This window comes from Lactuca sativa, chromosome 2 (genome assembly GCF_002870075.4).
Source record: "Lactuca sativa cultivar Salinas chromosome 2, Lsat_Salinas_v11, whole genome shotgun sequence".
Lineage (NCBI taxonomy): Eukaryota > Viridiplantae > Streptophyta > Magnoliopsida > Asterales > Asteraceae > Lactuca > Lactuca sativa.
This window is the reverse complement of record NC_056624.2, coordinates 20,792,017-20,818,556: the sequence shown is the minus strand read 5'-3', so window position 1 is coordinate 20,818,556 and position 26,540 is coordinate 20,792,017. Positions and strand designations below refer to the sequence as shown.

General features: G+C 42.8%; 1 protein-coding gene across 1 annotated transcript in view; it reads right to left on the bottom strand.

Moving 5' to 3' along the window:
* LOC111916085 (UTP:RNA uridylyltransferase 1) overlaps positions 1-26,134 on the bottom strand; it is a 30,991-nt gene extending 4,857 nt beyond the window's left edge. Inside the window, exon 1 of the mRNA XM_052768788.1 lies at positions 25,056-26,134. Within this exon, the coding sequence (XP_052624748.1) occupies positions 25,056-26,134 (1,079 nt within the window). The remainder of the gene's footprint in view (positions 1-25,055) is intronic.
* Positions 26,135-26,540: the final 406 nt, after the last annotated feature.

Genomic DNA, 26,540 nt, shown 5'->3' with positions numbered 1-26,540 from the left:
GAAGGAACTAGCATTCTAGGTACCTTAATTTTGATGGTGGATACTTGTAGTGAAAATCATACTCTTTGATTTTTCTATCTTCATCAACACCCCAAAACCAAGTGGCTTCAAAATATTCAAAGGTTATCATTCTAAAAACTCTTTGGTAGTTTTTATTTCATTCTAACCTCTATAAATGGATTCATGATGGTTTGGTTTTGTTATGAACTAAAAAATAAACTTGTTATTTTTAAAGACTTTTGTTGCTGGTTTTTATGAAAACAAAGTTATATTTCGTATCAAAACACATCATAAAGAAAGTATTGCTCATGTCTAAATCAACTTGTTGAATTTAAAAGAAATGAACATATTTCATAAAAGTATGTAATGATGATAAAGTAGATAAAAAATAGTGAAAAGATTACCATTTGTTCAGCCTTGTGAATTCCAAGAATAAGTACAAGAAAATCTGTCTTACTGACCAAATATTTCCAAAGTCCAGAAAACAATGAAAATACATCTATATCTTTCTTTTTTATTGTTCTTAGCTCTTCTCCACCTTATAAAAGGAGAAATTGGAATTTCCTAATTCAACTTTTGTATATCAACATCTGGAAAACAAAAGGGAATATCGCATATCAAGATTTGTAGCAAATGGATATGCTCAATAAGGAATATTGAAATCAAATACAAATTATAGAACACATTAATTTCACCTCCAACAATCTATGTAGTCTTCTAGTTATGATTTTATCATTTCATGGTGAATCAGTCATGTATATAAGACTATCAATTACCAGTCCTTTATGAGTTATGACTACCATTTAAATAGAGTTAAATTACTTCATGACACGAGCTTGTTGATATGGATTCACAAATTCATATATAAGTTATGTTACAACTCATTACTATTTATTAGTGAAGACTAAAGAGTTGAGATCCGAATTATATTTTTAGTGAGAAAAAACTACTACCACATCAAGCAAAAGTAGCAGGAAGTTATGAGGCCTATAGATTCAATCATAGTAGAAAGAATAGAGCCTTTGGGAAAGGTTATTTATGCCCCCAAATCAAAAACACAAACAAACCAGCTCCAAAATAGAGCCTAAGCCAAAGGGCAATATAAAAAAGAATAAGTAACAACATTTGCAAAAAATGAAAAAGGTCGAAGCTCTGTAGAGAGGTGTGCTTATAGAAACTAATATTCTAAAAAAAATATAATTACCTAGAGGCATGGAGTTTATATGCATCAGGTTTTGGCAAGTAGCCTCAAATCGTAATCCAAAATAGAATCAAAGAGAGAAGGAAGAATAGACTCAGGAACCCATAGTAGCATCTCACTTGACACCATTCTTCATGTGCAGCAATTTGAATGAAAAGTGGAGCACCCTTAATCGAATAGAGAGGGAAAACATGCAAAATCAAGGAAGCAACCCTAATCGATTCGAACATCATCATCAATGTAGAAGAAATTGAATGAAAAGCGGAGTAGCCCTAATCGAATAGAGAGAGAGAGAGAGAGAGAGAGAGAGAGAGAGAAATGCACAAAATCAAGGAAACATCCCTAATCGAACAAAACATCATCATCAACATAGAAGAAATCGAATTGGGAAAAAATAAACCCATAAATAAACAGGAACAAGAAATAGCATAAATCGACATACCTGAAATCTTTGATATAAGGCGTCACCGGTGGAGAAATTTTGGAGCCGACGATGGGAAATTAAGGATGTGGAGAAATCGAAAACTCATCGAATGAAGATAACAAAGAAGGCTACGGTTTGAGGAAGCGAAGCATCAACTTGAATTTTGGGTAAAAAAAATCGAGCATATGGAATGTGTAGACCTTCAAAATTGAAATAGAAATCAAAGAAAAGGATTGAGAGATAGAGAATAATCTAAGAATCTTAAGGGTGGAAAAAAAAACTAAAAGCGTTAATGATAGCAGGTAGCATCGAAGAAGAAAAGAGAGAAACTGGAAGAAGACACATTTTATCCCATCATAGAAGAAGAAAATCGGTTGAGAGAGGCGGTCACTGTAGCAACCCAATGCCATGCACATCTGCGGCTGCTGGGGCAATCACACATAACAATTGATGTCAAAAGTAACAGATAAAAAAAATAGACCAATAAGGATAGAACACTGTTCATAAAGGGAGATGTAATTTCATATATATATATATATATATATATATATATATATATATATATATATATATATATATATATATATATATATATATATATATATATATATGTTTGTGTGTGTGTGAGAGAGAGATTCACCGACATTTAAATTGAAGGGTTTTCCTCTCCGTATACAAAGATTGTCATAAGATTTAATTGTTTCTTCATTAAAGTTTGTGTTTATTTATGGATTCCTCTTATCTTTTGAATTTGTATCATATTCGTAAGGAAATTCAAGTTATAATGGTTTGCTATGTATTTGTGCAACTTTATCAATTAGATATGTCCCATTTTCCACCAAAATTCCATTATTTTCAATAATTATTATGCACTTCTCAAATTTTATAGCAAATATATGCTATTATGTTCATTTTGTAACATCCGGATTTTCAGGTACATTATTTATTCATTCACTTTTGGGAGGGACTCGGCGAGTTGATGCTTAGACTCGCCGAGTAGTGTCGCGATTTTCCATCCGGGTTAATGACCGGACTCGGCGAGTCCACGCTGTTTAATGAAACCCTAATTTTCGGGGTTTGAGACCTATTTAAAGGCCCTTATGGCCTTCATTTGCGGCTACCAGTTGATTGAGAGAGACCCCAGAGTGTGTGAGTGTTTTGAGAGAGAAAGGAAGCCATTTTTAATCCTTGTGTTGGTGATTTTGCAAGAAGAAGGTGACCAAGGCAAGAGGAAACTGAAGAGGGTGCTAATCTGTGGATTTCAGAGCTTGGGGACTTCATCTTGAGGTATGTATTCGATCCCCTTTCAGTTTTGGTGTAAGTTTTGAGAGTTAGGGTTTCTAGCCCCTTTTTGAGTAAGATTTGTGAAGCAATTGGTCCCTTTTTGTGTTAAGGCTTCGAATCTGGATCCAAAGAGGTCCAGAGACCTTAACTTCTTGATCTTTATGGGTGTCACGGAGAGTTATTAGCTTAGGGTGGCATATTGAGGCCATTTCTCCAAATAGAGCCATTGGGTCGTTGCATGGGCATCAAGATCCAAACTCTACATGTTTATATTGCTTAAGGAGGCCATATCTATGAGTTAGAGGAACGGATCTGACCTCAGGAGCTCATTTGAGCTCGAGCATGGCATGAACTCGCCGAGTACCAAGAGCAAACTCTGCGAGTAGGGTTAGGGTTTCCCCATAGTTCACTCGGTGAGTGCTTGCCGAGTTGGGAGAATGACTCAGTGAGTCAGAAGGAATTAGAGGACTGGAATTCAAGGCGGAACTCGCCGAGTTCATAATGGGACTCGGCGAGTTGAGTCGGGGTGGCCCCGTGACTCATGCCAGGTAGGACCTCCGAGATAGTTAGGACCTCCGAGATTCTTACCAGAATCGGTCCTGTACCTCACAAACTAGACCTACTCCGCGAACTCAGTAACATACATTTTTACCCTTCGCGTATCGATTTTGAAACCATACCTTTCCGTTAGGACTCTTGTAAGTCCACTCGTCGAGATCCTCGACTTCGTATTAGAACCATAGTGACCCTCGACAGGGGTCAAGCGGACGAAGCAACGCTGTCGCCCGTTAGTGAAGGTTCGTTGGGATACCAACTGAGGACCCGAATTCACTTAGGAGCGCGAGAACCTATCGATTAGGAAGTTCACACCTCATGACTCGATCATTCCTACCTACTTCCTTACCTAAATTCTAATTCCGGGATGAAATTCCCTCTAACAGGGGGATGATGTGACAACCCGAAATTTCCATTCTGTACAAACCATATCAAGTTAGTAGAAGATTAGAACAGTTGCAGTAAATTTCCAGACTTTTAGTGTAAGTTTGAGTATTTCAGGTTTACACTTAAGGAGATATCAGGAGAGTGGATGCACTAGGGTATTATGCAACTCTATTATTCCAAAACTCTATGATATTAGAGAACATTGCGTGAATAAAATATTTTCTGCCAAAAATCCCAAGACTATATATAGGATTCTGAGCCATATCGATTCATTAGTTACATTTCCAACTGGAGAAAAGTCGAATTCTCTCTCAAGGATCTTCGGGCTTTCGTCCCAAATGTAAGTACTTCCATCCTAGTGTGTCATAAGGCTAGATATGTGCTTAAAACACTAGAATTCATAGGAAAACCACAAGATTTAAGAGTTCACGGCCCAAGAACATCTAGGACCGTGAACCCTTCTTTAAAGGGGAAAATGGTGCCTAGTCCTTTCCTTATGCAATGAAAGTATATTAGGCTTGTATCTTAGGGTGTATAAGACTAGCAATCACCCAAAAACACCAAGAGTAAGGTGTTCACGGCCCAAGAAGTTCTTGGACCGTGAACTCCAAACTCAAGGGCCAAAAGATGCTTTTAGTCCTCCAAAAGCCTTGGACACTAGCTTAGATTAGTTCCTAGTTAAATTAGGGACTTGGAATCACCAAAAACCCATCCCCATGAGAGATTACGGCCGTAATCTCTAAGGGAAATGGTCCCAGGGCCGTGAACTCCTCAAAGGAGTTGAAAGGAGCCCTAATCTCTTCCACGGACCAAACCATCAAGTAGGAATGCTTCTAGGGAACATTTAGAACTTCAAAACACCAAATAACATAAGGCTTAGGAGCTTACCGCCATAAAATCAAGGGTTTACAACCGTAAACTCCTTGTGAGTGGGTTCTTAGAGAGTAAACTCATGAATGGGGTCCTTTGGAACCCTAAAACCCCTAGCCTTGGCCTACAACAACTTAGATACAATCCTTAGGGCTAATAACACTTATTGAAGGTGTTTAGCATGTCTAGGGTGTCATGACTTTGTTTATTAGTTGTTTATAGACTAATTTGATACATATATGTGATATTATATGTTAACTAGGATCATAGAGTGTGTTCAAGACCTCACTTGACACCTAGCAATCCTACCTCTTCAGTTCTTCAGTACCACTCACAACAGGTGAGTTCATAACCCTTAATTAATGTTTTAAATGTTTTATGGGGGGATACAAGTAGAATCATGCTAGTTATTATATCAATCACATGTGATTAATAAGCAGCATTCAAATGATTTACTACACATTAGCTGTTTTACCAAACACTTGTTATTCAAATGATTTTCATAAACGTTTTATAGGTTTTAAAACTCCTTATTAAACTTTTCATTATACTCTGTATGTTTCATTTTCAAACTCATTTATAATTATGTTTCAAACAAATGTTTCTTTATACTTAAACTGTTTTATCAAACCCATGCTTTCAACCCGTTTTATAGATTGACATCAAGTCGATCCTTTCTTAGATAGAAATCATATTCAAAAGGTTTTATAAAACTTATTTTATGCTTTTATATTGTCAATTGCATGCCTATATATGTATAGTTATATATAAGCAATGTTTAAAGGACTTAGGAAGGCTATCCACTTAATTTCCTTTTCGTGCTTGAGATGTGGTCTGGTGGGATATCGGGTACCCGTCCGATGGTCGTTTAGATATTAGTTATATATCATTTGTACATATATAGTCATAAAGGTTCTTCCATGTTCATTCAATACCCTTGGGTAGCAAGGGTATACGTCCATGTTCATACGTACCAGTTACATTACTAGTAAGCTACCATAGGGGTAGTTCAGGAAGATACTAGAACACGATATCATACAATGAGTCAGTTCATTCATGAGTCAATACCTGCTAGATAGAGAGATAACACACATTTCAGCTAGCACACGCAGAACATTACAGTACATTACTATACATGCTAGACAAAGAGAGAACACACATTATAGCTAGCACACGCAAAACATTACAGTACATTACTATACATTTACATGAGAACGTTTACATGATTACATTTACATGAGTACGTTTACATGATTACATTCACACGAGTACATTTACATAGATACGTTTAAATAGAGACCCGGTTATAAGCATGCCTATATATGTATAGCTATATAAGTAATGTTTAAAGGACTTAGGAAGGCTATCCACCCTATTTCCTTTTCGCGCTTGAGATGTGGTCTGGTGGGATATCAGGTATCCGTCCGAAGGTCGTTTAAATATTAGTTATATATCATGTGTACATATATGGACATAATAGTTCCTTTCAGTCAGTTCAGTACCTTTGGGTAGCAAAGGCATACGTTCATATACTTTTACATGATTACGCTTATATGAGTACGTATACATAGATACGTTTACATGAGTGCGCTTACATATACGATAATAGGACAGACATCACTAGGTGCTATAGCATAGAACAAGTTCAGGATCTAACTATACCGATGAATCACAATGCATTGTGATAGTTATATCGGGTATACATGATCATAGTAATATGGATGTTCACAGCTTGCATACATGCATGGGTCGTGTAAAGGTCCCAAAATCCCTTTGACAGGGGAGCATCTAGCCTAGGATCTAGCCATCACATTATGCCTTATCCCTCAAATAAGGCAATAGGAGTACAGAAGTAGTCACTTATTACAAATACTATAGTACTCACAAAACTACCCTAGACTTAAGGTAATTAGTACGGTTGTAGTTCGACACTACACCATAGTACTATTTCATTTTCCCATTACATTCACTTCATGAATATTCACACGACGCACGGTAATGTAGAAACTATATTTTTGGTTAATGATAGTCAAATTTGTGAAAATACACACTCTTACAAAAGACACACACACAGACACTAGATGCCTTGGTTGAAGGATACTTTTAGTAGGAAACATATGGTTTTCTAGGATGTTCATATACATTTTCAATACTTACAGTTTATATACATACAAATACTTACATTTCAAATTAGGACACTAAAATACTTATGATCTCACCAGCTTTAAAGTTGATGCTCTCTTTCAAAATAACTTGTATCCTCAGGTCAACCATAGACAAGTACCGATGCAAGGTTCAGAGAAGATAGTGCTCGTTCAAGACTCATCTTTCATTTTGATTTATACCATAGTGTCTATTATAATTTGACAGAACACACTTGTATTAAAATTATATTATTAATGCAATGGATGATGTTGTTGCTTGTTTACTACTTTTCATTGTTGTGATATTGTACATGACGTCCTCCGCCCCAGAACGTTTCCGCCGTTCATGGTTTTGGGGTGTGACAATTGTGATATGTTGCACTGCATTATTTCTATGTGATTTATGGTGTGTGTATTCTAGAGTTCACAGAGTTAGGACCAGAGGGTCCACAGAGTTAGGTTCAGTGGGCCCACAAAGTTATAGCCTCGAGTGGCTAACATGTGTCATATGTGGTATTTTGGGGAACTCACTAAGCTTTATGTTTACAGTGTTATGTGTTATGTGTTTCAGGTACCAGTGATGATCGCGGGAAGGCGCCGGCATGATTCGTATACACGCATGGGATTTTTGTATTTTGATCTTGGGAATTGTTTTTGTGAAACAAAGATATGATACAATGAGATCTGTTAATAAATGTGTCTGGAAAACGTGTTTTGAAAAATAAAAAAATTGTTTTACTTTTTACGGTGTTACACATTTCTTGATGTCATAATGATGATTAAAACAATCAAAAATTATTTGCAACATGTAAGAAATGGAGTTACATGATTCGTTTCATTATACCTCAAAGAAAGAAAATGTGTTAATTGGTGCCATCGTTTTTGTACTAAGGTGAAGATAGTAGCACAAAAATTTTACATATAATGTGTTATTTTTTTATTACGATCCATCTAAATGAATATATTTGTTATTAGATTTGATAAAATTCTTTTTGGTAATGCTTTTTTCACGTGTTCATGCTCTAAGGATTCTGGAAATTCTTTTATGGGTTTAATGATGTAAGGTGTGATTTTCAACTTGACATTGCAAAAAAGGTCAAGAATGACGGTGTATTCCTAAAAGTATATATTTTCAACAGTGAAGTCTATTCTTTAGTAAAATGGAAATATTTTTTCAAGAATGATCCATCGTATTCTACCAAGAATGAGATTGACAACATTTTCTTTTCAATAAGGAGATTTCACCACTGTGACGTAGTTCTTTTTTTTCTATAATTTACAATGGATAGTGCTTGTAGTAAATATATTGAAGATGAATCATATTAAAAATACGATCAACATGTTTTTATATCTATCAGTTTTCCTAAGACCTATGTGCAGAAATGTTTTTTTGTTAATGATTTTCATGAATGGTTATGAATACATAGCAAAATGTCATCCACTCTTGATAGTTTGAGTTATTTTTTTGTGTTTTCTAGTTCTCTTTTACAAAAAAATTTATTGTAACGTCTGCAAATTCGGGCTACTCAATTTAGAGACAATAGCGTTAAAAGTGACTTTTTGATGGAAGATTATTTAGAATAAATAATCTTAACTGAGTTATAGTATATGTCACAAGGGTTTCGTACGTATAAAAACGCCGAAATCCAATTTATAACGATGAAGGTATGACATGTCAAACTTTTACAACTAAACTGGCACGCCACCGCGTAACGTAAAAATTGAATTTTTGATAAATTATTTTTTAGCCTTAGTGATCTAAACGAAAGTCATAATATATGTTAAACCGATAACGTACATAAAAAGAACGTCCAAATCGGAGTTCGTATGATAAACTTATGAGTTTTCTAAGATTTAGTCTAGCAGTACACAGCCCCAAAATCGAATTTTAGATCGATCGATTTTTAGCCGACACAACCTAAATGAGAATTAAATATCTCATTAATAAGAGTTCAATGATAAAAAAAAAAAGTAGAAAATGGAGTCCGTATGTAGAAGTTATGAATTTTACATGGTTGTTAATAGTGTAATCTTCTCATACTATTAATTTAAAATCGGTCGAGAAATAACCGATGGTCAAAAGGAAAGTTGTAGATCCCGTCGCTACCTACTTGTGGATATAAAGAACATCACAAACGGAGCTCGTATGCAAAAAGTTACAGATGTTAGAAGATAATTAGTTTTTGGAATAAACAGGAGGCGACACGTGGCACGATTTGAGCCATTGCTTCCTCACCACGGCTTACCTCCAGATGGTGACACCTGGCCACGAACGTCTAGCGTTCAGCTAGGGAATGATGTCACACCCCCAAAACCGATGAACGGCGGAAACGTTCTGGGGTGGAGGACGTCATGTACAGTATCACAACAATGCAAAGTAGTAAACAACAACAACATCATCCATTGCATTAGTAATATAACTTCATACAAGTGTGTTCTATCAACTTATATAGACACCAAAAATAATATACATCAAAAAGAAAGAGGAGTCTTGAACTAGCTCCTTCTTCTCAAAAGCCTGGCACCTGTACCTGTCTACTGGTGGCCTGCGAATACAAGTTTTTTTGAAAGCGAGTATCAAATTTAAAGCTGGTGAGATCATAAGTATATTAGTGTCTGTGTTTGTATGAAATCATTTGTAAGATGTTTGTAAGATGTTTGTATAAGTTTTGTGAAGTTTGTATTTGTTTGAAGTCTCCTAGAAAACCCTATGTTTTCTACTAAAAGTAGCCTTCTACCAAGGCATCTAGTATCTGTGTGTGTGTCTCATGTAGGAGTGTGTATTTTCCCAACTCCGACTATCATTAACCAAAAATATAGTTTTTACATTACCGTGCATCGTGTGCATGTTCACGAAGTGAATGTAATGGGGAAATATTATAGTATTGTAGTGTTGTATTAAGTAACTACTGCTGTACTAACTACCTTAAGCAATTGTAATTTTTAAGGTAACATGTAATCGGCCTGTATCTTGCTATCGACTCAATAGTAAAACAACAATGTAAGATGCCGTAAAAATGACGTTTGGCACCCGTAGACTTGCAAGTCCCACTGTAGCGAGCAGCAAGGTGTAGGATAGTCAATCCAGTATAGATCTATAGACAAACTCATACGCTCCCCAATTAAGGAGATTTTGATACAAAAACAGTCATGGCAAGTAGTGCCATGCCCTTCTTAATGGCTCACATAAATGTGTTAATGTATATGTAATGTATATGTGTGCTAGCTGTACTGTGTGATCTTTCTCTGTCTAGCCTGTATGTTTGTTTCTCGTCATAGTGTCTATTGTTTGTTCCTCATCATAGTGTTAACATGTTTGTATACCCTTGCTACCCAAGGGTATTGTATCTCTTGACTCATGTATGAACTGACTCATTGTAGGTTTCATTGTTCTAGTAATAGTATTAGTATCTTCCTAAACTACTCCTATAGTAGTTTACTAGCAATCTATGATCATGTTTGTGTACCCTTGCTACCCAAAGGTATAGAACTTATTGAAGGAACTTTTATGACTATATATGTATACATGATATACAGCTAATATTTAAACAACCTTCGGACGGATAACCGATGCCCTAAAGCCACATCCAAACAAGGAAAAGGAATTAAAGCGAGTCGGTCTTCCTAAGTCTTTTAAACATTGCTTATATAACTATACATACATAGACATGCACTTGACAATATATAAGTATGAAAGAGTTTAAGTAAGAGTATTTGATGAGTAAAACAGTTTGTAAAATAGTTTGAAACAAAATAGTTTGATAAACAATTTGAACAGTAAGAAAATCATTGGTTTTGTAGTTATTAATCACATGTGATTGATGTAATAACTATAAGTATTCAACTTGTATCCCCCCCCCCCCTAAAAGCATTTAAAAATATATAAATCATTGATTAGAGGTATGAACTCACCTGTAGTGAGTGGTTCTGATGAAATGTTGGATCAGTTGCTAAGTGCCAAGTGGTGGCTTGAGTACACATGTGAATCCTATTTAGCATATATTGATACATATATGAATATAATTAGTGTTATGAACAACTAATTAATGAATTGGGACCACCTTAGGGACTAGTAAACACTTATATTGAAGTTTTACAACCATATATGATTGTATGAAGGGTTATAAGGCTATACAAGAGAGTTGTAACGACCCGTTTCCGGTATGTTAATTAATTTGATTTGGGCTAAGTTTTCAAGAGGGACTCGGCGAGTTCTAGCCTGACTCGCCGAGTCGGGTCGCGCATCTTGTGCACGCGGGAGCCGGCGACTCGGCGAGTCCGTCCGTCCGGGTGAAACCCTAACTCCCCGGGTTTGCTCACTATTTAAACCCCATTATAGCCTCCATCTCGTCACTTTCCCCCTGAGAGCACTGTGAGAAACCCTAAACCTTCCTCTTGTGAGCTTATAAGTGATCTTGTTCCATTTTGTGAAGGGGTGAAGAAGGAGAAGAAGAAGGAAGCAAGGAAACGAGTTCTAGTGCCAAGATCCAAGATCAAGTGTGAACTTATTGAGGTATTTTCGGAGTTCTCTTCTGGTTTCATGCTTAAACTTCCATTAGAGCTCTTTTAAGGGCTATTTGATGCTTGTTCCAAGCTTTATGCTTGCTTGATTGTGTTATTGAGCCGAAATACCTTTGGATCTGAGTGTTGGGGTGTTGAAGAGTCCAGATCCACTGTCTTTTTGGAGTTACATTGCTTATTAGCCATGGATCTACCCTTATTGTGCATATTTTAGTCTTATTTCCCTCATTCATGTGGTTGTGCACGTAAAGTTGGAAACTTTACGTGGTAAAACAGCTTAATGGACCTAGATCTATCATTTGCATGTGTTGGATTCAAGAGAAATCGAGTAAAAATATGTTGCATGGCGGCGACTCGGCGAGTCGGAGGAACGACTCGACGAGTCAGGTCGCGAGTCCCGAGTTCTTCAGTTTCTTCAGTGTCGAGTGTACGTGGTGAGTTAGGGAGTGGACTCAGCGAGTTAAGAGTAGACTCAGTAATGGAGGGACTCGGCGAGTTTGTTCATACAACTCGGCGAGTCCAAGGCAATCTCCTTGAGGATTAAGAACAACTCGTCGAGTCTGTTCATCTGACTCGGCGAGTCGGATGAAGATCATCTGAGTTCTTGGATCCAGAGGGTACTCGTCGAGTCGATGCCACACTCGACGAGTAACAGCAGGTAAGAGTTGAACGGAGAGTCTAGGACTCGGCGAGTCGGGTATCCCGACTCGACGAGTCAGCCCTGAGTAAGTCAACTTTGACCAAGGGTAAAAGAGTCATTTTACCCTGAGTGTAGTGCTAGTGATTGATTGAGTGTGTTATGGATTTGTAGCCGAGGAGATTCAGGAGCAGCAGCCGTTAGCTTTCCGAGCCGCACTCTCATCCGCTAGCTTACGAGGTGAGTTTCCTTCCCGTAGGGGCGGGTCTAAGGCCACAACGCCGGCCCGTCCAGTTAATAGTAGTTTCCGGACTTCGGTCCGATGTAGTAGTTAGTATGTTTGATGCCTTCGTGGTTCAGACATGTTTTATGTGCTATGTGTATGTGTTTATGTTCCGGGCCACGGCCCGATGCAGTATGCAGTATAAATTGTTATGATATGCTATGCTATGTGCAGTCAGTCCCGGACCTCGGTCCGATGCAGGGGACACGGTCCCAGTTAGTTCCGGACTTCGGTCCGATGCAGTCAGTTCCGGACTTCGGTCCGATGCAGTTAGTTCCGGACTTCGGTCCGATGCAGTCAGTTCCGGACTTCGGTCCGATGCAGTTAGTTCCGGACTTCGGTCCGATGCAGGGGACAAGGTCCCAGTCAGTTCCGGACTTCGGTCCGATGCAGTTTTCCGGGTCCCGACCCGATGCAGTGGGCAAGGCCCAATATGTGTTTATATGTTGTTGAATGGTATGTGGTAAGTTGGGGGAGCTCACTAAGCTTCGTGCTTACAGTTTCAGTTTTGGTTTCAGGTACTTCCGCAAGCAAAGGGAAGAGCTCTGGATGACGGCATCGCACACACCACCGTTCAGCTTTAGTTTGGATTTGATTTAGTTGTTGTTTTGGATATAGCATGTTACATTTTCCGCACAGTACTTTATTATCTTTTGGGACATATCACGCATGGTTTATCTATATGATACTCTGATTATAGTTTTGATGGTATTAAAAACGAAATTTTTGGGTCGTATTTTTGGGTCGTTTCAAGTTGGTATCAGAGCCCTGGTTTGAGGGATTCGGATACACTCTCGGGTGTACCTGAACTCAAACTAAAGGGAAATAAAAGATTTTTAATAAAATGTTTTTACAAAAGAATTTTGAAAACACTTAGAAGGAAAAGAATTGTTTTAAGAAAAAGGTGTGTGCATGCGGTCAACCGAGCTCAAGTAAGTACTCCCAAATTACCCATACAAGTTATTTGTTCAATTTCAGTTTAGTAGAACAGCATGCTAGAATAGGACTAAGGGTGTAGGAGAACGCCTTATGTGCCTGCTTATGTGTTACAGCTCTATGAATATTGCATGCTAGAATTGAGTAGACAGCAGTAGGATAGCCTGTTTAGGTTACGCCTGATCGTATGAGCTTAGCATCCTATGCTAGTGCAGTTTCTTGTTATAAAAATAGCTTGCGTGAGTCTGTTTCCCTTGTCCGAATGCTGCTTGCTTTGTGCTTAGTGGGATTCCGAGTAATGGGAGTTAGCCATTAGGTGGACGCGTCACACCACATGTAATCAGGTTTGAATAATCCCAGAGTGCTGGAACTGGCCCTACTGCGCAGCTCTTGTTTGAGTCCAACCGTTGTAGGGACGGATCTTTTACTTGAAGGATTATCCGATCCTCATCACATGTGATGGTGTTCAGGTGATGGCTAACTGGCAGTGCAAGGAGACCTACAGCAGCTGAGGACCAGTCGTATTGAGCTCGAGTTTTCTCTAGGGCAAGCCTAGGGTGAGAGTAGCAGGGAATAGCAGCGGTAGAAGTGACTTGGGGAAGTCGAGGCAGTTCTTGAGGAAAGTATGGATAGATGTGGAAGGTAGTAGGGGCCCATACTACTGGAAGCAGAGGATCCGTATTCGAATCAAGGAAGGCCAAGATTAGACCAGGAAGCTAGTAGTCGTATCATGATCCCTTGAAATATTTCAATGTTCTGATGTTGTTATGATATGTTTCAGAATGGTAGTTTTACGTCCGAGGCCAGCAGCCGGCAGTTCAGATGCCGGAGGAGGATCAGGATCGGGATCCGACCCGGAGGTCGGACAGATCGATGAGCAGACCAGAGAGTTCCTTTCTTCTGAGATTACTCGCATCATACTTGAGCAGACTCCTGTGATCTTCGGTTCGATCAAGGAGGGCATTTTGGAGATGATGGATGAGAGACTGAGTACCTTCCGTACTGAGATGGCGGCCGTGATGGGGTCGCGCACACTCACTTTCAGGGAGTTCAGGGCATGCGGGGCTCCTGACTATCACGGGGCACGGGACCCCATAGCGAGTACCAGGTGGTTGGCGGATGTGCCCAACGCATTCCGCACTAGCAGATGTCCCGAGGGGGACAAGGTCAGATTGGCGTCCTGTCTCCTGAAGGACAGGGCACGTGACTAGTGGGAGGAGGTAGGACATACCATCGGGGATGATGCGGCATTGGATGCCATGACCTGGGCTGATTTCTCTACCAGGTTCAGAGCGGAGTTCGCACCGGTCATTGAGGTGCAACAGTTAGCCAGGGAGTTCCAGGATCTTACCCAGACTACCGAGACAGTGGCGGAGATCACCGCCAAGTTCAGGGAGCGGGCCCTTCTTGTTCCTCAGTATGCAGCAGACGAGGAGATGAAGAAGGCCCGTTATCACGAGATGTTGCGGAGCGACATTCGTATGTTTGTGAGCCGGTCCAGTTGCAAAACACTGGACGACATGATTGCTAGAGCCAGAGAGAGGGAGATTGATCTCGAGATGGAGAGGAAGAGGAAACCGGAGGCGGTTTCGGGTGCAGGCAGTGTGGGCAAAAAGCCCAAGGTTTCAGATCACAGGTCCAGGGGTCAGCAGAGCCACGGTCGATGTGGCAAGTGTGGGAGGTTGCACGAGGGGGCATGCAAGGCAGGGAGTTCCGGCTGCTACAAGTGCGGTCGGACCGGGCATATGAGTAGGGATTGTACGGCCCCTGCCACTACGGTTACAGCATCGGATCTGATTTGCTTTCAGTGCAATCAGAGGGGACACAAAAGGTCCCAGTGTCCCAGTTTAGCTGCAGCAGGGAAGGTGCATGCACCCGCCCCTGCTACTTTGAGGATCACAGATGGCCGTCAGGGCCGAGCTGATGCGCCGGTGGCGAAGAGCAGGGCATTTCAGATGACAGCAGAGGAGGCGCGAGCGACTCCTGATGTGGTGACGGGTATGTATATTTCTTTCATCTCTTAATTATTGATATATCGTTTGAATATTATTTGATGGTACGCTTTATTTAGGGTCGTTCTCGGTGAACGGCATCCCTGCTTTGGTATTGTTTGACTCGGGGGCCACCCGATCATTTGTATCGCTTGCGCTTAGCAAGAGATTTAGCAGAGCTCCGGGGGAACTGGATTGTCCGTTAGAGGTTGAGATAGCAGATGATAGGACCGTGAGGGTCGACAAAGTATATAGAGGGTGTTCCCTTCAGATATTTGAGGAGCAGTTTTCAGTGGATTTGGTTCCGATTCCCCTGCGCGGGAATAAAGTTATTGTGGGAATGGATTGGCTAAGCCCCAATGGGGCGGTGATTGATTGTGAGCTTCAGCTAGTGAGGGTTCGCACTCCCAGTGGGGGAGAGATAGTGGTTCAGGGCGAGAGGCCCCAGCGAGGATTGACCTTCTGCTCTGTCGCTAGGGCGAGGCGCTACGTTCAGCAGGGTTGCGCCGGTTATGTAGCCTACGTCTTGGATGCCCGGGATAAGGGCAAGACGACGATCGATGATGTTCCTATTGTTCGAGATTACCCGGATGTGTTTCCCGAGGATTTGCCGGGGATACCTCCTGAGAGGCAGGTTGAGTTCAGGATCGATCTGGTTCCTGGTGCGGCTCCGATAGCCAAAGCACCATATCGACTTGCTCCCCCTAAGATGCAGGAGTTGTCTACACAGCTTCAGGAGCTGTTAGACAAGGGTTTCATTCGACCGAGCAGTTCGCCTTGGGGAGCGCCGATCTTATTTGTGAGAAAGAAAGACGGGTCGCATCGGATGTGTATTGATTACCGGGAGTTGAACAAGGTAACGGTGAAGAACCGTTACCCACTTCCGAGGATAGATGACTTGTTTGATCAGCTCCAGGGAGCGTCTTGGTTCTCCAAGATCGACCTACGCTCCGGTTACCACCAGATGAGGGTCAGGGATGAGGATGTACAGAAGACTGCTTTCAGGACCCGGTATGGTCATTATGAGTTTGTGGTGATGCCATTTGGGCTCACCAATGCCCCAGCCGCGTTCATGGATCTCATGAACCGCGTGTGTAGACCGATGCTGGATCGGTCAGTGATAGTGTTCATCGATGACATCTTGGTGTATTCCAAGACGCAGGGACAGCACGAGGAGCACCTGCGGGAGGTGTTGGAGACTTTGAGGAGGGAGAGACTGTTCGCTAAGTTCTCCAAGTGCGAGTTCTGGTTACGCGAGGTGCAGTTTCTTGGGCATCTCGTTAATCAGAAGGGTATTTTGGTTGACCCGGCCAAGATTGAGGCCGTGATGCAATGGGAGGTCCCGAGGTCTCCATCTGAGATTCGGAGCTTCCTAGGATTGGCAGGGTATTATCGGAGGTTTATTCAGGATTTCTCCAAGATAGCAGTGCCGCTCACCCGACTAACCAAGAAGTCGGTAGTTTTTCGTTGGGGGCCTGAGCAGCAGGCGGCGTTCAAGACTCTCAGGCAGAGATTGTGCGAGGCTCCGATCCTTACCTTGCCAGAGGGTGTTGAGGATTTCGTGGTCTATTGTGATGCTTCGATCACAGGTATGGGAGCAGTGTTGATGCAGCGAGGCCATGTGGTGGCTTATGCTTCGAGACAGTTGAAGCCGCACGAGGCTAATTATCCTACCCACGACTTGGAGCTGGGGGCAGTTGTATTTGCCCTCAAGATTTGGAGGCATTACCTGTATGGGGTCCGCTGTACTATCTACACGAACCACAAGAGTTTACGATACCTTATGGATCAGCCGAGTTTGAATATGAGACAAAGGAGATGGTTGGACGTGCTGAAGGACTATGACTGTGAGATCCTGTATCATCCAGGGAAGGCCAACGTGGTGGCCGATGCCCTGAGCCGCAAGGTGTCGGCAGCCCCTATCAGGGATTTGTGTATGAGGATGACGGTAATCACTCCTTTGTTGGAGCGGATCAAGGAGGCTCAGATGGAGGGTCTCAAGGAGGAGAGGCAGAAGTGCGAGAGGATAGTGGGTCGAGTAGCTTCATTCGACTACGACAGTCGGGGTTTGATGACGCTTCATGGTAGGGTGTGGGTACCGTACTGGGGCGGGGTACGGCAGGTATTGATGGACGAGGCTCATAAGTCTCGATTTTCTATCCATCCAGGGGCGACGAAGATGTATCGGGATCTTCGACCTGATTATTGGTGGCCCTGCATGAAGCGGGACGTCGCTTGGTACGTTGAGAGGTGCCTGACCTGCCGAAAGGTCAAGGCGGAGCACCAGAGACCTCACGGCAAGATGCAGCCGTTGGATATTCCCGTGTGGAAATGGGAGGACATCACCATGGATTTTATCACCAAACTTCCCAGGACCGCACGTGGAGTAGATTCGATATGGGTAGTGGTGGATCGGTTGACGAAGAGTGCCCATTTTATTCCGATCCAGGAGAGTATATCGGCGGAAAGGTTAGCCGATATCTATGTGCGAGAGATTGTGGCACGTCATGGAGTGCCGGTATCGGTAGTGTCGGACCGAGATGTTCGCTTCACGTCCAGATTCTGGAAGCGGTTTCACGACGAGATGGGTACTCGTCTCCATTTCAGCACCGCTTTTCATCCTCAGACTGACGGGCAGAGCGAGAGGACGATTCAGACTCTCGAGGACATGCTTAGGGCATGCGTTCTGGATTTTGGGGGCTGTTGGGATACGTATCTTCCCTTAGCGGAATTCTCGTATAACAACAGCTATCATGCGAGCATTGATCGACCTCCTTTTGAGATGTTATATGGCAGGAAGTGCAGGACCCCGATTTGTTGGGGCGAGGTCGGTCAGCGGGTTATGGGGAGCACTGAAGTGGTGCTCAAGACGACGGAACTGATCCAGCAGGTCCGTAGTAGACTGCAGACTGCGCAGAGTCGGCAGAAGAGCTACGCCGACAAGAGGCGTTCAGACTTGGAGTTCCAGGTAGGAGACATGGTTCTTCTGAAAGTCTCACCTTGGAAAGGTGTCATCAGGTTCCGGAAGAGGGGCAAATTGGGCCCCAGATTTATTGGTCCTTTCAGGGTTTTGGCCCGGGTGGGTCGGGTTGCTTACCGGTTAGATCTTCCTGAGGAGCTCAGTTTGATACACAACACCTTCCACGTGTCGCAGTTGAGGAAGTGTCTAGTGGACGAGTCAGCGGTCGTTCCCTTGGAGGATATCCAGGTCGATAGCGGCTTGAATTATATCGAGAAGACGATAGCAATTTTGGAACGGAAGACCAAGACCTTGAGGAACAAGGTAATTCAGCTGGTAAAGGTGCAGTGGCAGCATCGGAAGGGGTCTGAGTGGACATGGGAGGCTGAAGAAGAAATGAGAACGCACTACCCGGAGTTATTCGCAGATCCAGCCGTAGCAGACTTCGAGGACGAAGTCTGAAACAAGTGGGGGAGAATTGTAACGACCCGTTTCCGGTATGTTAATTAATTTGATTTGGGCTAAGTTTTCAAGAGGGACTCGGCGAGTTCTAGCCTGACTCGGCGAGTCGGGTCGCGCATCTTGTGCACGCGGGAGCCGGCGACTCGGCGAGTCCATATCCTGGACTCGGCGAGTCCGTCCATCCGGGTGAAACCCTAACTCCCCGGGTTTGCTCACTATTTAAACCCCATTATAGCCTCCATCTCGTCACTTTCCCCCTGAGAGCACTGTGAGAAACCCTAAACCTTCCTCTTGTGAGCTTATAAGTGATCTTGTTCCATTTTTTGAAGGGGTGAAGAAGGAGAAGAAGAAGGAAGCAAGGAAACGAGTTCTAGTGCCAAGATCCAAGATCAAGTGTGAACTTATTGAGGTATTTTCGGAGTTCTCTTCTGGTTTCATGCTTAAACTTCCATTAGAGCTCTTTTAAGGGCTATTTGATGCTTGTTCCAAGCTTTATGCTTGCTTGATTGTGTTATTGAGCCGAAATACCTTTGGATCTGAATGTTGGGGTGTTGAAGAGTCCAGATCCACTGTCTTTTTGGAGTTACATTGCTTATTAGCCATGGATCTACCCTTATTGTGCATATTTTAGTCTTATTTCCCTCATTCATGTGGTTGTGCACGTAAAGTTGGAAACTTTACGTGGTAAAACAGCTTAATGGACCTAGATCTATCATTTGCATGTGTTGGATTCAAGAGAAATCGAGTAAAAATATGTTGCATGGCGGCGACTCGGCGAGTCGGAGGAACGACTCGACGAGTCAGGTCGCGAGTCCCGAGTTCTTCAGTTTCTTCAGTGTCGAGTGTACGTGGTGAGTTAGGGAGTGGACTCAGCGAGTTAAGAGTAGACTCAGTAATGGAGGGACTCGGCGAGTTTGTTCATACAACTCGGCGAGTCCAAGGCAATCTCCTTGAGGATTAAGAACAACTCGTCGAGTCTGTTCATCTGACTCGGCGAGTCGGATGAAGATCATCTGAGTTCTTGGATCCAGAGGGTACTCGTCGAGTCGATGCCACACTCGACGAGTAACAGCAGGTAAGAGTTGAACGGAGAGTCTAGGACTCGGCGAGTCGGGTATCCCGACTCGGCGAGTCAGCCCTGAGTAAGTCAACTTTGACCAAGGGTAAAAGAGTCATTTTACCCTGAGTGTAGTGCTAGTGATTGATTGAGTGTGTTATGGATTTGTAGCCGAGGAGATTCAGGAGCAGCAGCCGTTAGCTTTCCGAGCCGCACTCTCATCCGCTAGCTTACGAGGTGAGTTTCCTTCCCGTAGGGGCGGGTCTAAGGCCACAACGCCGGCCCGTCCAGTTAATAGTAGTTTCCGGACTTCGGTCCGATGTAGTAGTTAGTATGTTTGATGCCTTCGTGGTTCAGACATGTTTTATGTGCTATGTGTATGTGTTTATGTTCCGGGCCACGGCCCGATGCAGTATGCAGTATAAATTGTTATGATATGCTATGCTATGTGCAGTCAGTCCCGGACCTCGGTCCGATGCAGGGGACACGGTCCCAGTTAGTTCCGGACTTCGGTCCGATGCAGTCAGTTCCGGACTTCGGTCCGATGCAGTTAGTTCCGGACTTCGGTCCGATGCAGTCAGTTCCGGACTTCGGTCCGATGCAGTTAGTTCCGGACTTCGGTCCGATGCAGGGGACAAGGTCCCAGTCAGTTCCGGACTTCGGTCCGATGCAGTTTTCCGGGTCCCGACCCGATGCAGTGGGCAAGGCCCAATATGTGTTTATATGTTGTTGAATGGTATGTGGTAAGTTGGGGGAGCTCACTAAGCTTCGTGCTTACAGTTTCAGTTTTGGTTTCAGGTACTTCCGCAAGCAAAGGGAAGAGCTCTGGATGACGGCATCGCACACACCACCGTTCAGCTTTAGTTTGGATTTGATTTAGTTGTTGTTTTGGATATAGCATGTTACATTTTCCGCACAGTACTTTATTATCTTTTGGGACATATCACGCATGGTTTATCTATATGATACTCTGATTATAGTTTTGATGGTATTAAAAACGAAATTTTTGGGTCGTATTTTTGGGTCGTTTCAAGAGTGTATGGCCAAAATACACACTATATGTATATGTGCGGCCAGGTGTGCTGCCAGCACGTGTGTGAGGCCATGTGTGCGGCCAGAAGGCGTGTGCTCCCAGAAAACATGGTGTTCTTGGTGTTCTTGGTGTTCTTGGTGAAAGACGTTACCTTTCCGGATGATACTTGAGAGGATTTTCGGGTCCTTGCTTTGTAGAAGTGTAAGAAATTATCAAAATGACCAAGGATAGTATATATATAGGAGGGTGAGTGCGGTTGGAGGTGTGTGTGGTTGGCTAGCCGCACACTCTAGTGTGCGGCCACACACACCTGGTTTGGTGTTTTTGGCACGATTTTTCTATGCTACACCCATTCTAACCCATCCTCCGACACGTATCTTAATTATACTAAGCTTTAAGCACTCTTTTAGACCCAAATCTTCATTATAAAATAGCAAAACGAAGCTAACTTTGATAAAAGTGAAGAATGTAAGCTAGAAATTTTGGGTTGTCACATCATCCCCTCCTTAGAAGGAATTTCGTTCCGAAATTAGAATTTAAGCAAATATATAATTACAAGTAACTAAGTAAAAAGATGAGGGTATTTCAGTTTCATCTGATTCTCTCGTTCCCATGTGAATTCAGGTCCTCGCTTGGCGTTCCAGCGAACCTTCACTATCGGGATACGACTTCGTTTCGTTTGCTTGACCTCTCGGTCCATGATCTCTACTGGTTCATCCACAAAGTTGAGGCTCTCATTGATCTCGATCTCGTCGAGTGGAATTACAAGAGTCTCTTCGGACAGACACTTTTTCAAGTTCGATATGTGGAAGGTAGAATGTACGTTACTAAGTTCACTCGGTAGATTGAGTTTGTAAGCTACTGGGCCGATTCTGGAAAGAATCTCGAAAGGCCCAATGTACCTTGGATTTAGCTTTCCACGCTTTCCGAAGCGTATCAAGCCCTTACAGGGTCAGACCTTCAATAAAACACGGTCACCCACCTGGAATTCCAACGGTTTTCTATGTTTATCAGCGTAGCTTTTCTGACGGTCTCTGGAGGCTTTCAATCATTCACGGATTTGAACGATCTTCTCCGTCGTTTCCCGTATGATCTCTGGACCTGTGAGAGTGCTTTCAGGAACTCATCCTTTAGCTAACTGGGTATCACCCACCTCAGCCCAGCACAGAGGGGATCTGCACTTGCGGCCATAGAGGGACTCAAATGGAGCAGCCTTTATGCTCGTGTGATAACTGTTGTTGTAGGAAAATTCGACAAGGGGTAAATGAGTATCCCATGCTTCCCCGAAGTCTATCACACAGGCTCGCAACATATCTTCCAAGGTTTGGATAGTTCTCTCACTTTGCCCGTCTGTTTGTGGATGGTAGGCTGTACTCATGTCCAGCCTAGTTCCTAAGGAACTTTGTAACGACTGCCAGAACCTCGAAGTGAATCTACTATCTCTATCCGAGATAATGGATAAGGGAACACCGTGCAGTCTTACAATCTCCCTAATGTAAGTTCTTGTAAGTTTCTCCATCTTGTCTGTTTCTTTGATCGGCAGGAAGTGTGCAGACTTGGTCAGTCTATCGACGATGACCCATATGGAATCAAGTCCACCCGTTGTCTTGGGCAACTTGGTTATGAAATCCATAGTTATCCGTTCCCACTTCCATTCCGGTATCTCCGGTTGTTGTAGAAGACCGGAGGGTTTCTGGTATTCGACCTTGACCTTTGCGCAAGTAAGGCATTTACTCACAAAGGTAGCAATCTCTGCTTTCATGTTAGGCCACCAGTATAACTTTTTGAGATCCAGATACATCTTATCTGAACCTGGGTGGATGGAATAACGAGTGTTGTGCGCCTCATTCATGACTAAGTCTCTGAAACCACCAAGTTTCGGGGTCCAGATCCGGTCCATGAAATAATAAGCTCCGCCACCCTTAACTTCCAAGTTCTTATCCATCCCTCTCAGGGATTCATCCGCCACATTTTCAAGCTTCAAAGCGTCGAGCTGAGCCGCCTTAATCTGTGTGGACAAGTGTGAATGGATAGTCATAGTCAATGACTTGACTCGACGACCAGAATATTCCTTCCGACTCAGGGCGTCAGCTACTACATTGTCTTTACCCGGATGATAACGAATTTCGCATTCATAATCATTGAGTAGCTCGACCCACCGTCGTTGCCTCATGTTGAGCTCCTTCTGGTCGAATATGTGTTGTAAGCTCTTGTGGTCTGTAAAGATAGTGCTTTTCGTTCCGTACAAGTAATGTCTCCAGATCTTCAGAGCAAACACAATTGCTCCTAGTTCAAGATCATGGGTCATGTAGTTGACCTCATGTATCTTTAGTTGTCTCGAGGCATATGCGATGACCTTACCTCGCTGCATCAGAACACATCCGAGCCCTTGATTCGACGCATCACAATAGACAACGAAGTCTTCTATTCCTTCGAGAAGGGATAGTATTGGTGCGGTGCACAAGCCTCGTTTGAGCGTTTCGAATGCTCTTTCTTGCTTTTCTTCCCAGTCAAAGGATACGCCCTTCTGGTTGAGTGTTGTAAGAGGCTTCGCTATGCGGGAGAAGTTTTGAATGAACCTACGATAGTAGCCAGCGAGGCCTAGAAATTGACAAATTTCTGTAGGCGTCTTCGGTGCTGACCAGTTCTCAATGGCCTTGATTTTGGAAGGGTCCACGTGTATTCCCTCTTCGCTAACCACATGCCCTAAGAATTTGACTCGGCGGATCCAAAATTCGCATTTCGAGAACTTAGCATAAAGCCTCTCTGCGCGCAGGGTTTCCATGACTAATTGCAGATGTTGGCTATGTTCCTCCTTACTTGGAGAGTAGATAAGTATGTCATCGATGAAGACGATGACAAACTGATCCAAGTAAGGACGACACACCCTATTCATTAAATCCATGAATATTGCGGGCGCGTTTGTTAATCCGAACGGCATCACTACGAATTCATAGTGCCCATAACGAGTTCAGAAGGCTGTCTTCGGAACATCCTCCCTAGCACTCGTAGTTGGTGATATCCGGATCTTCAGTGGATTTTTGAAAAGAAGTTCGCCCCTTGAAGTTGATCGATTAAATCTTCTATCCTTGGCAAAGGATAACGATTCTTAACAGTTAGTTTGTTGAGCTCCTTGTAGTCGATGCACATACGAAATGATCCGTCTTTCTTCTTGACGAACAAGACTGGAGCTCCCCAGGGTGAGAAGCTTGGTCTTATAAAGCCCTTGCTGAGCAGTTTGTTAAGTTGACCGGACAGTTCTTGCATCTCTGCAGGTGCTAAACGATAAGGCGATTTGGCTACAGGGGTATCCCCTGGAACTAAGTCGATTATGAACTCGACTTGACGTTGCGGAGGTAATCCTGGCAGTTCTTCTGGAAAAATGTCGGGAAAGTCGTGTACTACTGGAATGTTCTGAAGGTCCTTCGTTTCTTGGCTCACATCGACAACATGAGCAAGGAATGCACGACATTCCTTTTGCCAGAATTTCTAAGCTTGAATGCTCGAGATGATACGAAGGTTCGTGTCGGGTTTGTCGCCATAAACTACTAGGGTTTCGCCAGACGAAAGATTAAGGCGGACAACCTTTTCATAACACATGATGTCGTCACGTTGAAGACTCAACCAATCCATGCCAATGATGATGTCAAAACTTTTAATTGAGATTGGCATGAGATCGATCGAGAATCAATGACTATCTAAAGTTAAAGTACACCCTATGTATATGCAGCTAGTGCTCTCTATCTTCCCATTTTCCATTTCTACTGTGAACAGTTATTTGAGTGTTCGTGATTTTTGCTTAAGTAAAAGAGCAAATTTTTGATTCACGAAGCTTCTCTCCGTTCCACTATCAAATAGAATTCATGCATAAGAGTTATCGAGGAGGAACGTACCAGTGACCAATGTGGGGTCGGCAACCGCTTCCTCATGGCCTATGGCCAGAACTCTTGCCGCTCCACCGGCAAACCCTGCCTTCGGGCAGTTTCTTTTGAAGTGGCCTACCTCGCCACATCCGTATCAAGTTTGGCCTACTCCATCACCGGGGACCTAGGTGATTGGCCTCGCCGGAGCTTTGCAGAAACGGGTTGTGTGCCCTTTTCTGTTGCAGTTTACACACTGCATTTCCCGGCAGGCTCCCACGTGATGGAAGTTGCATTTGTTGCAATTGGGCAAACTCCTAGAATACTGCCTTACCGGAGCAGCAGCGGCATGTGCTATCGCAGCATGGACTGCCACGACCTGCTGCTTTTTGGCAGCCTTTTTCTTCTTTTTGTCCTCCCAAAACTTCCGCTTGGACTCAGCGGTTCTGACAGGTTCTGAGATGGCCAGGGTGGTTGTTGCTGTTGCGGCCGAGGTAAATTATCTAGATGTTCATCACACTCATCCAATTCCCTCGAGTCAATGTCATTGTTTCTTGATTTTTTTTCATCCATAGCATGTAATGTCATCAAGGACTCTTCAACATCAGTAGCAGGAACTGAATGAAGATGACTTCCTCTTGAAGGACCTGGGTCATCAAACTGTTGAATAAGCCCTCTTCTTTCCCCACTGTGCAATCTTTCTCCTGAACTTATAACATCTCTGTGATTACCCTTTCCCCTATCCATACTCTGTTCCATATTCCTCTTGCATACACTCCTTGGGTTGCTCGAAAACCCTGGTGGTGGTATACGCCTCACTTGCTGTTGAGAAGAAGCTCCCTTTGATCCATAATTACCGAACTCCAATGAACTGATTTGGAGATTTTGCCTTAACTCAGCATTGCGATGGAGATCAACCTCTGAACCGTTCATTCTGCTATTCCCCATACTCAGTTCTCTCTCCTTCATTAAATGTTTCTCAATATTAGCAAGATCGTAATCCAAATTACCATTTCTCGACACTTTAGAGCTTTGAATATCAGATTGCAAAGTACCAAAAATGAACTTGTTCTGTCGATCTTGCTGCTGCTGGTTGTTGCCGTAAATAAGTCCAAGTTTTGACAGATCATCAAACACGCCCTGGTTGCTTACTTGGTGGTGATTCTGCATGAAATTCAAGTGCCAATTGGGTTTTGGATTGATAAGATTTGGATTCAGATTGGGATTAGGTTTAGGGTTTTGGGGGAACCCTAACCCTTGATTGAAGTAATTATGAGGCGGGAAAAGCGGAGAACGGGAGGGGGAGAGGTAATCGGTACCATGTGGTGGGAATGATTGTGGCGGGAAAGGTATCGACGGACCAACCGCGGCGACGGCCGGATCTTGAGGGAGTACTTGTGAAGGTTGTGGTGGTGGTGGTGGTTGGGAGTGCGAACGGGGATGCTGAGGTGGATTTTTTAGCAAGTGGAGAAGGAACTCGCCGCCGTTTATTGGAGGTGGTGGCGGAGCATCGCCTCCACCACCGACCATTGTTTATGGTGAAGGCGTTGAAGAGAGATCAGATGAAGACAGTTGAAAAGTGTGTCACCGGCATTTTATATGCAGTACATCTAATTTATCTAAAGTTATGGGTTAAGGATGTTCATATCTAAAGTCATACCTTTAAAATGACTACTTGCACATCTCCATATAATTTTTCTACAATTTATAGTGATTTTTACAAAACTGCCTATCATTTCAAAAACGAATTCGGACCTGTCTGTAAAAATGAACATTATCACACAAGTTAGAGACTTCTAAAAATCATAATAAAAATTATGAACAAACTAGACAAATTTTCTAAACCCACAGAATTTATGGAATCAGTTTTCGACTTCGTATGATTTTTCTATAATTATTCCAAGAACAGGAACTGAAAAGATAAAACTAGCAAATC